Source organism: Lepeophtheirus salmonis, chromosome 5, assembly GCF_016086655.4.
Source record: "Lepeophtheirus salmonis chromosome 5, UVic_Lsal_1.4, whole genome shotgun sequence".
In the NCBI taxonomy this organism is placed as follows: domain Eukaryota; kingdom Metazoa; phylum Arthropoda; class Copepoda; order Siphonostomatoida; family Caligidae; genus Lepeophtheirus; species Lepeophtheirus salmonis.
Genome location: NC_052135.2, coordinates 6,923,831 through 6,937,090, shown reverse-complemented (window position 1 = coordinate 6,937,090; position 13,260 = coordinate 6,923,831). Strand labels below are relative to the sequence as shown.

The 13,260-nt window shown below is 32.7% G+C and overlaps 1 protein-coding gene across 1 annotated transcript in view; it reads left to right on the top strand.

The window, feature by feature from the left end:
• The window catches only part of LOC121118254 (roundabout homolog 1), an 88,414-nt gene extending 79,826 nt beyond the window's left edge, over positions 1-8,588 (top strand). Inside the window, exons 4-5 of the mRNA XM_040712813.2 lie at positions 6,233-7,175; positions 7,676-8,588. Of these exons, the coding sequence (XP_040568747.1) occupies positions 6,233-7,175; positions 7,676-8,383 (1,651 nt within the window). The 3' untranslated portion in view covers positions 8,384-8,588. The remainder of the gene's footprint in view (positions 1-6,232; positions 7,176-7,675) is intronic.
• Positions 8,589-13,260: the final 4,672 nt, after the last annotated feature.

Here is a 13,260-nt window from a genome sequence, read left to right as displayed (position 1 = left end):
AAGTTGATTAAAAAATAGTTTGTGAATACAGTGATAACAAAATTAAGCTGGTTTCAAGTTAACTATTGCTGAAATCCACATTCTTTATTCAATATGACCTCCCTCAGCCTAAATGACGACCTTTACATCTCTCCTGAAGGCAACAAAAACCATAATTATGTAGTCTTCTTTCAAGTTATCCCATGTTACCTTGATTGCGAATACCCATGATCTGACAGACCAGTTAGGCTTGTTACGGGCAGTTCCCTCGAACTTTGCCTTGATGGAATAATATATAGGATTAAGATCGAGAGAGCTTGGAGACCACATGTTCTTGGACACATTCAAAAGAAGTTTGGCTCTAGATAACCTCTTCTTCTTTGTGACCCTTGTAATGAGATATTTCTTCCTCCTTGCTTTTAATTTTGCTACTGTCATCTTCAATGATCCTTGAGAGTGTAAATTCGCTCACATACAGGGAGCGGGGATCAAATTGTAGCCTACTTTGAACCTTGATAACTTGCAAACGACATTATCAAATAAAAAACTGGTTACCAAATAGGAAAGCTATTCTTGTCAGCTGACGATACTTAGCATCATGCCGTCATCATATGAGGAGATAAAGAGCTATAAGTAGAACGAGGAGCTTTCAAGGTCCGCCGGAGTCATGGCATTGGTTAATAATGGAGGTGAAATCTCGAATTCAACGATTGCTTCAACCTTAGGAGTGAATTTACGGACTGTTCAGCGTATCCGTAAGAAGCTAGAGGACACTTGGGATGTTGATGACACCCGAGGAGGAGGGCACCGACAGGAAGGTTAGGGACACGGACTTTGTCGACAAGGTGAAGAAGATGGTTGAGGATGACCCTACCAAGTCCATGAAGGCCGGAGACAGGCCCTGGGGGTGGCAACAGTACTCAGCACCCTGCCATGTGTCCAAAATCTCCATGCAGTGGTTAACCAAGAACTGTTATGACGTCGTAACCAAGGATTTGTGGCCTCCTAACTCTCCCCACATTCATCCTTTGGACTATTTTGTCTGGGGCTATGTCAAGAGACATACCAACAGATATATCCATAGCACCAAGGCCAGCTTGATGGACTCCATCAAGGAGGTATTCGGCAACATGGACAATGAGATGGTCAGAAGAGCCTGCGGCCGGTTCAGAGGCCGTATTGAGGTCGTTATTGATGCCAACGGTGATTATATCGAATTAATGGCTACTCTATACCTATATGCTCGTCATAGTTTTGATTTTCAATAAAAAAGTTTAAAAATGTATATTTGGCGACAATTTGATCCCCGCTCCCTTTACATTTTTTGGCGATACTGCAAATCTTTTTGACTAGATTTTATGAAATGTGACTCTAATAAATAAAAATAGCAAAATAGTTCACAAGTCTGCTCATTTGAGTCATTGAAGCTCTTTGTATCCGAATTATATCGAATTGATTTTCGTATCTATCGTTTTTAACTATACTTACATAATCTAAATACAGACAGACTGACAATCAAACCTTGAACACTTCTAAATGATTAAGTTGCGGGCATTACAACTAAGTTTGTGTCGGTCCTTATTTATTCGATCCACTCCAGTCTTGGGACCGGTTCTGAGGACTGTAATTCATAAAAATATCAATTATTTATTAAACGAACCCAGATATATATTAAGAGCATATCTCATATCTTGCAAAAAATATTAATATATAGAATGATACTTGATAACTTCTTTTCTGGATCCACAGTTCAAAGACTGATAATGTATAATATCATAAGCCTACAAAACTTCGATATACCGATATATATGTAATATACAATTAAAATATATAGTGATGTACGACCGAAGTAGATATGATTTTAAATGACAAAGAGCATCATATAGTAAAGCGATAGATAAATATATTTATTGCTTGAAGGACATTTTTTCGAATGATTTCATCTCAGCTGTTGCGAGGGAACTTTTTTACATACATATCAAATATATAATCTTGAAATTTGGAAATCTTACAGTATTACATAATGCAAAAAATAGAATAAATTCCCATAGTAACAACTTATCTCTTGAAATCATGCAATAACAGCATCCTCAAGTAAATTTTGTCTATGTAGAAGGTGGATCCTAAATGCTGTAAAAATTAGAAATAAAGTTAAACTTATATAATTTATAGATATAATTGTAAAAAATGTCGTAAATAATAATTTATCAAAAGTTAACAATGTTTGTATAAAACATATTTTGTATATCCTTCATTTACGAAAAAAAGTCAACAGAAGCAATCATTCTTTCAGTTTGTTGAAGTTTGCTCACGTCTCCAATGTGTATTTTTTTAGTGATAGTAAAGTTTTTCTGTGGAGCTCATATTCAAATCACAAAATGATCGGGTTTTGATCAAACGAGAATCTCATTGATCGTATAGGATCTTACTCTGAAAGTAGAAATCAGAGTCAGGGATGGTATAGGGTGTCATTAGCCAGTCCTTTAAGACGGTCATTATGTTTGTATTCTCGGGGTTCAAAATTAAGAGTTTTGATTAGGTGAGTACCACCCTGGAGAAGCGTATATAGTCATGGGCCAATTCTCATTTATAGTTTTCAACAAAATGGTGCTCTGACATGTCCAATAATATGCGAAAGGGTATGGCACTCATTTTCTAGCATTTGGAGTAACAACTTTTAGCCTTTATACAGTCTGTATTGGAATCTGATGGATTTTGAAATATGTTCCATTTTGAAGGACCGGATCAGCAAAAAGCCACATATAAATTTGGATTTACTGAATGCCTCTCTAACTAGAGATTGGACAATCTTCGCATGGAAAGGATCCGTGCCCACAGTTATACCTTAATTGATAGACTCAAATGAGAATTTCTTCAAACGTATACCATTTAGAATAATTTTTGTGTCACCTATTGATATAATCCAGTAGTATTCAAAGAAAATTTTAGGTGTTTATAATATAAATAAAAAGTAGTATTCGTTTTATTTTATGTAATGTCGTTGTCGAACTCGGAGTAGAATTATCATTCCTCCCCATCTCAATGGTAGATAGGGAAAGGGATTTGCGTTTATTTCTTTCAATTCATAGCTTTCCGTAACTAATTTAATGGAACATCATGAAAACTAATCTACTCTCCTCCCACTTGGCTTAGTTAAGCAGATAGAGAATAAATATCATGGTATCGAGAAGTTTGATGCAGTTGATGTGATTAGTCTACTTACAGATATTATATTGAAATGCAAAGGAAAAAATCAAGCAATTAAATTGATGGCCCTTTTGCCAAAATACTATCCCTTAGGTATACTATAGTTAACGGCTGACGGAGTGAAACAAGAGGTTGAAAATATTAACACCTTTATATTTTCCTACCACCTTCATTTCGTGCTCTTTTTTTTCCTTACAATAATATCAAGTCTAGGTAGACATTGCATATGAGACTTCCTTTGCTTTCTTTCCCTCTCTCATTCTCATCATCTTTATTTTAATTAATTTATGTGAAAATAACCGTACATACATAGATATTATTTATTGTAATGATTACCTCAAATCCGGCAATAAAGCCAATTAATAAACTTAATTATTATTACGTAAATATATTCTATCTAGGTATGCTCTCCCTTTGAATATTCATCCAAATTTATTATACTAATTATTATTCTCGATATTTAAATAAATAAGAAATTAGATATTCATTCTTAAGCAAAATTTATGTTCCTGGCTTAAATATAATTTAAAGTTTATTACTTGATTTTTCTTTTTTGAAGAACAGAAATGAATGTATGGTATGTGTATAACGCTCAGACAGCGTTTATATATACATATATTTTTATTTTATTGATTCTTCATTGCATTGCATTTATTGATACTGATTATTCAGCTAATTTTGAAATAGATTTTGTTCCTTGAGTGTGTATTGAAATTTGATTTTTATTATCATTTTATTTTTATTGTTCTGTATTGCTTTTGTATTATATAGATATAATTTTAAATAAAAACTATTTTTAGGAACATGATAATCATTTTTATAGAATTTCTCCTTCGCCAAAATACGCAAACATAATTGAATTGATATTAAATTATTGTCACTAGAAAAACAAACAATTTGATAAAATAAAATATTTTCTTTATCTTATAATAAAAGTAAAGAAATGTGTTTATTGAAATAATGAACCATCATAAGTCTTTTTATTTTCAGTTATTTTAATAGTAATGATATCACCCTTTCTCTAATTTCCAGGATTGTCTTGATTAATTAGGCTCCCATAAACAGACAAATTTGCCTGAGAAATATAGAATATAACTCCCTAACAAATTCTCTGTATTACTCTCCGACTTCATAACACATAGCTAGTCAATACTTAGAGGCTCCCCTCGAGAATGATGAATAATGATAACGGCTTGAGATAATTACAAAAATATTCTTTAGGTTACAAACAACAAAAGAATTCGTACTTTGACAAAAAAAATGTTTATCTTCATTTTCTTTTTTAATATGACGTGGATACCTTCATCGTATCAAGCAACCTTTTCTACAAAAAGGAACAGAAAGTATGCCAAAATCATATGGTGGTTAGTTAAATAAGTCAATCATACCAACTGCTCTATATATATCTTATGGACTCCCAGACTATCAACGTCATATAAGTAATTCACAATTATTAAAAAGAATCATATATATATTTCGTAATATTAAAATCTACATTGTATCTTATTCGATTCTTTATTATAATATTGCTTAGTAATATTCTATAAAAAGGGTGGCTATAAATTTGTATTTCTATATGATAGCCAAAATTTCTTCATGTAAATAACAAAATGACAAATACATATATTATAAAACGACAAGGGATCAACAAGAAATTGTATTCCTGTTGGAAACAGAGCATAAGTATAGAGTAACTTATTACTTTGTTTGTTTTTTTAAAGACGAGAAGTAACCTTGTTGTTGACTTATGATGTAAGTCCTTGTTGGACTCAGAGAAGAATTGAGGATTGACATCATAGTAATTCTTGTCTATGTCCAAAATATTTACAATTTTCATTACTACGGATATGATTACGCACGCTTTTCGACTGGATATTTTTATTATTATCCCGTGAGTACAATAAATTTAATGAACCCACCTTTAGATATTAAGAGCAAATTCAGAAATGACTTTAAGGCCAGACAGACAGACAACCTATGCTTTATCAATGTAGATAACATCTCAGAAAAGAAAATGTATGCAAGTATTTACATACGTAAAATATTACTAAAAATGTTACTTAAAAATATATTAAAGATAACCTCCCAAGAAATACTTAGTGTTACTCCCCATTTTTCATATTTAGACTCACACATATGTAGTTATTCAATACATAGATGTTATCTCCTCAAGAATAAAACAATAATAATAACAGCTTAAGAAAAATATTATTATAATACGTAATGATGATGAGTCAAGGAGTACTTTAGTCTCTAGAGATCTATCTGGCTTAGCCTTAGCTATCCATGCTCAATGCTATATGCCTGCAAGATTTCATTAATATGAACTGAAGTTAAAAAAAGACGAAATTTGAAAATAATGCTCGTTTTGTAATTGCTAACTGAATTTATTTTTTTATTTACTCAAGCTGTCATCCTTATTCATTTATTTTGAAGAGATACAAATAGGTATAAAATTATCACAAGTACGTGAAAAGACGAAGATTCACTCTGAGGAGTTGCTGTTGAGCTATAAGTGTAAGTCCTACTTGGACTCATAGTGTAATAGAGAATTGACATCGCTGTAATTCATGCCTATATTATAGCTAGATATGGAGTGTGGCTTGTATTTATTTATTTGTTCTCATGGCTGCTTGCAGCTAAATTAATGAAATTTCATGAAATCAAACTTGCTCTCCTCCGAAACATTCTTCAAACTATGAGGGGTGCCACCATAACTTTCGTTTTTGTTTTTTTAACATACCGGCGTTTCACATTATTTGAATATCTGAATATGACAACTTTGTTATTTCTTAGATTCAAAATATGAATATACTATATATATCAGGGTACATTTACATAGGGCACTCTGTACACAAAATCAATGCTACATGCCGAACACCACCGATATTTCATTAATAATACTACAATATTATTTCTTAAATCAAAAATGTGTTGTTTTTTTTTCATTCAATCATACATTGATACGGATATACCTTGCTATATTAATTATGGATTTTTGGGATATGTCAATGATGTACTAAACTATTTATATATTTGATTGCAGCTCCCGTGTCAAGGTCATTCTCCGAATGCCAGTCTTGGACATTCATCTTTCAAGTCTCCCTAATCCTGTCACCTCAGACACCTCATACGAAGTCCTATGTCAAGCCACTGGGGCTCAACCCCTTCCTAACATCACTTGGTTCCTGGATTCCACTTTGATTCAAGTCTCTCAGGTGGATGTACGCGTGACTCATCGAGAGAATCTCACGACGAGCTCCCTCTACTTTACTCCTAAAATGAAGGACCATGGACGGATTCTCACTTGTATAGCAGAGAATGAGCTTGGAAAGGCCAATGCGACTCGGGAATTAAGTATTCATTTTGTACCCATTGTCTCTCTGGAAATGATGAATGAAAAGGAGTACGTTCTTGAGGGAGAGGATCTCGTTCTGGAGTGTCATATAAAGGCTCGTCCCCGTGTTTGGAGAGTTATCTGGTATCATAATGGAAAGGAAGTCCAACCTAATGGGGATCGGGTCGTAATTCCAGAGGAGGGGACTCTTCTTCTAAGGAACGTCACCAAAGAACGGAGTGGAGACTACCTCTGTTCTGCCACAAATGTTGAAGGGGACGGATTTTCTAAAATAGTCAAAATATCCGTGTACTACAAACCAGTGTGTCGAGATGCTCGCATTGCTAAGTCTATTGATTACATCAATGACGGAAGAGATGAAGTCACAACCATCTCCCTGGGATGTGGAGTAGATGCTAAGCCAGAAGTGAAGAGATATCGATGGTTAGTCAACTCATCAGACTCAGAATCTGTTTTTGAGATCCCCAGTGCGGAAAACTCCATGACTTTTAGTAATTACAAGTCAACAACTGGAGCTAAAACAAGGGGACAAGTACTTTGTTGGGCAAGTAATGAAATTGGTGAGCAAGGGGCTCCTTGTATATTTCATGTTGTGCCCATTGGGGCTCCTCATCCTCCAACCAATTGTAAAGTAAGTTATTTATTCATTTATCCATTTTTGGGCATAAATAATTCATTCTCTCTGGTGAGGGCAAAAATGTCTATGTATATACAGACATATATATCTATGTATGTGCCTTGTACCTTCATAATATCTAGGTATGAATGAATATACCTACATACATGACGATGATAAATAATAATAGTTATACAAATCATTTGTTATCTTGATGTTCATGACAGGCGCTGCTCATAACGAATTGTTTTAAAAAATGAAATGGCTTTTTCCAAATTATTATTATTTTTTTTTTTTTTTCATTATTTAATTTAAAGTTGTAAAAAAAAAGAATATGAAGTTATTCGACAGAGAGAGAGAGAGAGTAATGAACTTATTTAATGCTCATCTCACCCTTCCTCATATGCCAGTGTGCCCACAATATTAATGACAAATCACTCGAGAATATACATATGTACACATACGTATAAAAAATAAAAGGCAAAATAAATCAATTTTTCAAAATTATCTTTCAGATACGGAATCACACTGCTTCGACCATCGTTGTTTCATGCGCCCCTGGCTTTAACGGAGGCCTTACCCAGCATTTCATCATGGAGGTCTATGAAACCGCACAAAATAACTCACAAATCCTCATAGCCACCAATTGGACAGATTCCAGCGATAGGCTCATCGTACGTGGACTCACACCCGAATCAAATTACATTCTCTCCATCAAATCTGTCAATGAACGCGGAGAGAGCTCTCCCGTCTACCTTGGCGGTAAGACGGAAGGCTATATTCATTATCTTCCAGTCAAGAATGAATTTTCTAGACTTCCTCTTCTCTTTGTCATTATTGGCATCCTCGTGAGTCTCATGGCCATTGGATTATTTTTGACTGTTTTTCTTGCCATGAAGAAACGTCAAAAGCACGAAAGACAATTAGCTAGGGATTTGAACAATCGGAGGAATGGAGTCGAAGAGGAAGAGGGTGGAGGAGGAGGAGCTCCTCTCCTTGTTCCAAGGCATTTGGAACAAGTACCAATACAGCAGCATCAGCCATGTATTCATTGTTCAAGGAAGGAACTCTTAGCTACTACATCTCCCGTGGAAAGAACTGTGATTAAAACATTTTCAGTAGATAAGAAAAGACCCATTTGCCCTGTTTGTAATCCTCAGGGCAAGACTCCATATCCTAGAGGAGGAGGAGGAGGTAGAATGGAGTCCTCAGAGTTCTCATAAGTACAATAATATCAATGTTAGACACTCTCATCTACAAATATAATATAGATATAATTCTATATATATATATATTCATTATTCAAACCCATGATAAAATACAATGGAAAAACGGCGTACCTTGAATGTTAAGTTCTGTGTCATGTTTGTAAAAATAAAACCCTTTTTTTCTATATATTTTTTCTCAAATAAATCATGTTTTAGTTCATTCGTTTAGTTTCCTATAATTTTTCTTCTTTTTTTTTTTTCATTCTTCGTTATTTGTTTTTCTAACATTTTTGTTTTTCCTAAGCCACCTAATATACATATATAAACATCTATATTATAAATGATATAATTATCTGTTGTAATATTCTAATTAATTTATTATAATAATTATTATTACTACCAATTAATATGTTAAATAAACATATCATGTCATTGTACAATTTATATATGACATACATCAGAGGAAAGTCTATTTTTAAATCAAATTCAAACGGAAAAAGACTTGTAATCAGGGCCGTTACTCCGGGGGAGTATAACTAGAGTTGACGTTTTTGTAAGCCAAAAAACTTAGTTTAGAAATAAGAAAAAAAAAAGCGGCTGTTCCGTACTGTTCTTTCTTCTTTTTTGTTCATTACTTAATCTGTCGTCGATGCGTAAATTTCTCCCTCTAAAGCTATCGAATCGAAAATACCCGAGGAATTATTTATCGTCAATAACATTTGCTTACATTAATGTATATTTGTTCGATAGATGAACGAAAGATACAAGTCTAGTAGAAACATTCCAATTGTTGCAGTTTCCACATTACCACTCTGTCTTGTTGTAAAAGGAAGAAATAATTAATCTAAATATTATTTGAGAACTATTGTTGTGTCTATGTATTCTGTTCATTCCAGTCTTAGGACTGGTTCTATCAGTCTTTAGGACTGTTGGTACTTATGACTGTGACTCCTTGGAACCGACCGCTCCTTAACTATTTGTCTTTTGAATTTTCCATAGAAAGAAATTGATGATATATTAAGCCAAATAAGATATACCTACATATATGAGAAATCTATTAAGAGCATTGAAAATAATTTATAAAAAAAATTATATTCTCATTAGAACGCAATATATTACGAACAATTTTTGTTTTACTTAGTCATATAATTCTTTAGATAATACCTATAACGGAATAATAAAATAAAAATAAACCCTTAATTTACGTCATAAGGGATCAATTTTACCTTATTTAAGAACTGAAAAGTGGGATTGGACTGGATGGGAATGGAATGGATTGCATTTATTCGGACCAGTCTATTTTTAGGACTGGTCCTTCGGACTGTTAATAAGTACTAAAACTGATTAGAAAAAAAGAAATAAAGTGTAGTGACGTCATCAAGAACCGATATTTTTATTACTTTTCTAACGTTTTAGGACTAAACTACATAGAACTGAGACTGAACTGAACAGGACTGTAGTCTTCAGGTCATAAAAAGAACACTCACAACACTACTATTAAAAGTTAGTTCCTTGATTCTATCATTGTTACATTTCACGTTAGTTAGAGCTGATGAAAATTGCTTAAATGAATATATTTATTTTATTATGTATGTGTGTACTTATTTTAATAGTAGGCATATACCTTTTTCTCATTGCAGGAAAGTTACTGAAGGAGGAATTGAGCAAAACAAACAACCTACATTTTTTAGTTAGTAGTCAAGCATTAAAATAATTCAAATTTAATTATTATTTGCTGTATGTGTCTGACTTAGCTTGAACTTATTTTGATCAAAGATATATTCAAACTCAAGCTTTAAAAATCTAGAAGTAGTAACAATATTTAAATTTATTACCCCTATAAAGGTTCTAATATTAGCTTGAAAACTGAATTGAGGATAATAAGTATATATATATACACTTATTACTGAAAAATAGTTGGTGAACTAAATATCGACACAGTCTAGAAAAAAGGACTCTAAATGTTCTAAAGTAATTCTAATGTAATGCTCTTAAGTCTCCCGTGGAGAAGGAGTGCCTGTTATGTCAGAGTAATACGTGAAGAAGAACTGGAAGGCCTTCAAGCCTATGATCGAAGTCATGGTGGAGGCCAATAGTGGCCATTTTGATATTTAATTACTAATATAAAGTCTCATTGTCTTGCTACTTGTACTTTTTGAGAATCTTGACAAAGTTGAGTTTTGGGAAAATTGCCCCCTCCCTGGACAAATATCCCCTCCTTTTACCCCAGAGTATTTCATTCCCCGATCCATCGACCTTTCTAACCCTTCATTCCCCATAATTTTCTATCATTGTTATTGATAAGTACGGTTAGTAAATGATAGAGGGTCAAAGTAATAAATTAATGTTATGCTTGGTTGGAGCAGTGGTTGGCAATGCAACTTTAAAGTTCGAATGGGAAAGTAATGATGTGTTCTATAAATCATCAAAATGTCATTGCTAAAATAAAAACATTTTTTCGCCATAGGTATGACATATTAGCTACAATAAATATTGCTACTTAATTCCTTGACAATAAATTAAGTTTTAGTAGATTATTTTATAAGATGAATTTAGGGATCGAGTATGGATTTTCGGATAACCCTATAAATAAGGTGGAATTCAGTTATGAATATCAAAAATAAGTATTTAAATAGGTTAATTATATCTCATTTTTAATATACATGGACACTGTATATATATATGTATTATTTCCATATTCCAATGGTCGAATAAAATCATCTGGATGAATTCGAGACTTGTGACTCAACATGGACTTAAGTTGATCACTTAAGATCTCACTATCAAAGACTCGCGAGTCGACTTTGACTTTAAAGCTAATTTATACAGAGCTCAAAAAATACATTTATATTATATACTCTATATAATAATTATGAACTTGAAATGTCTCAAACTAGCCAGAAAAAAATCAGAGGATTCGAATTGGACTCAATAAAAACGAGGGGGGGGGTTATATGGTTCAGGAGGTTGATGGCTCGGGGAGTGAAATATTACGCGATAAAAAGGTCGGAAGGTAATTATCCAGGGGCAATAGGAGGCCTAGAACCGGCAATAGCTTAAAAAAAAGGTTTTTATTCTTATAAAAATTAATTAGTTATTGCTTACGCCACATTAAAACGTTCTTTTTGATACATTTCTATAAATATATATTATTAGAATGTATGTTTGTTGAACTGAAATTTATTTTTATCCCTAATTTATTATTAGTGCTGTTCATATTTGGGGGGAGAAGGCGAATGTCTTAGCTTGAAAAAGTCAATAATTATCAAAAAAAAAATGGTTTTGTAAGAAATATCTTCCACCGTAATTTATAATTATAAAGAAATATCATGTAATATGTAATTATTCTCATTTATTTTTACGCTGTATGAAATGAGCTTCATTATTTATTCAATGATGATGTACTTCATGTGCTCAAAGGTCAACAAGGTTATTTTTCTACCCCATTCTTGAATAAGTCATCACAGCCTTGATTCTCATGTACTCATAAAAAAAGTACATTTAGTAGGGCTATCATAGGGTGAAATTCCCATCTTTTTTAAAATATGTACATATATTAATCATATGAAGAAAATGTTATTTTTGTTGTCGTAGTTCTTCATTCCCCCCACCTCCTCTCACACTTAAAAATGAGATAATCAGACATTCCAAGAGTATATAAAAATGACAATATAAATCAATCTTAAGCATTATAAGGGGTATTTTCCTTTTTTTTTTTCTTCAAATAAATAAACAAAATTAAATCCAACAAAAACGAAAATGTAGAATAAATCAGTGGAATATTATATTTAATGAACAAATGCTTCTGAAATGGAAAAAAGAAGGCATTTTTAATACATATCGTTAAGAAAACCAAAAAATTTATTTGGGTCTGAAAAGAAACATTCATTATCTTTGACCCTTGTTACTTTATAATTTGATATCTCTTTTGAGAGTTAATGAAATGAATTCTTAATGTATCATAGATAGGTTTTTTATGCTGAAGGATATAAAATCTCTCAAAGGCTATAATTAAAAATACACCAAACTACAGGATAATAATATACAGGGTGAGGATTTTAAATCTGAAACAAGGCCATATCTTAGCAAACCTGAGATATGTTTATGAAATTATGCTCATACGATTTAACTGACAAATCTGTATTTAAAAAATTAAAAAAATCTGCGACAATTATTATGTCTTTCCGTGCTGGGCATATTGATAATTTTTATACTGTTTGTCAAAATCATGTAATTGGAACAGGATTTATTTCACAAAAACTAACATTTGGCCAAAGGAAATGAGGCCTTTTAGCTCGCCGGATCTTAACCCTTTGAATTACTATGTGTGGGAGTCTTAGAGAAAGAGTCCAATTAACGTGCACATAAAACTGATGTAGGCTTGAACTCTCTAGGTTATGGACAAGGAGTTTCCCATCAAGGACTGTACCAGGCTTAGGGCAGTGGTTGAAACTGGTGGCGGGGGGTTTGAGTGGTGTACTTCATTGGGAACCCCGTCATGTAGGAGCAAAATATTTGTGAATTGCTGAGGTAATTTTGGGAAAGAAATTGTGACGTATATATTTTATCCATAAATTTTCCGAATTTAAAATCCCCACCCTGTATAGCCTAAAAATCAAAATCAAGAAGAATCACTTCACCTATATTTCTTATTGGAAACCCCTCTTATTATTCTATCAATTATACCCCAAGGCTGGATATCTGAAATATTTTTTACTCATACATATATATTTATTATTATAATTATTTTTATAAGAGAACTTTTGAGGAGAAGAAAGGGGGAGACCCCCTTCTCTTCCTTGTTCTACTTTGTCAAAATAATAATAATATGACTGAAGACTTCCTTTGAACGAATTTATATCAATATTGTAAAAATTATTAGACAGTAAAAG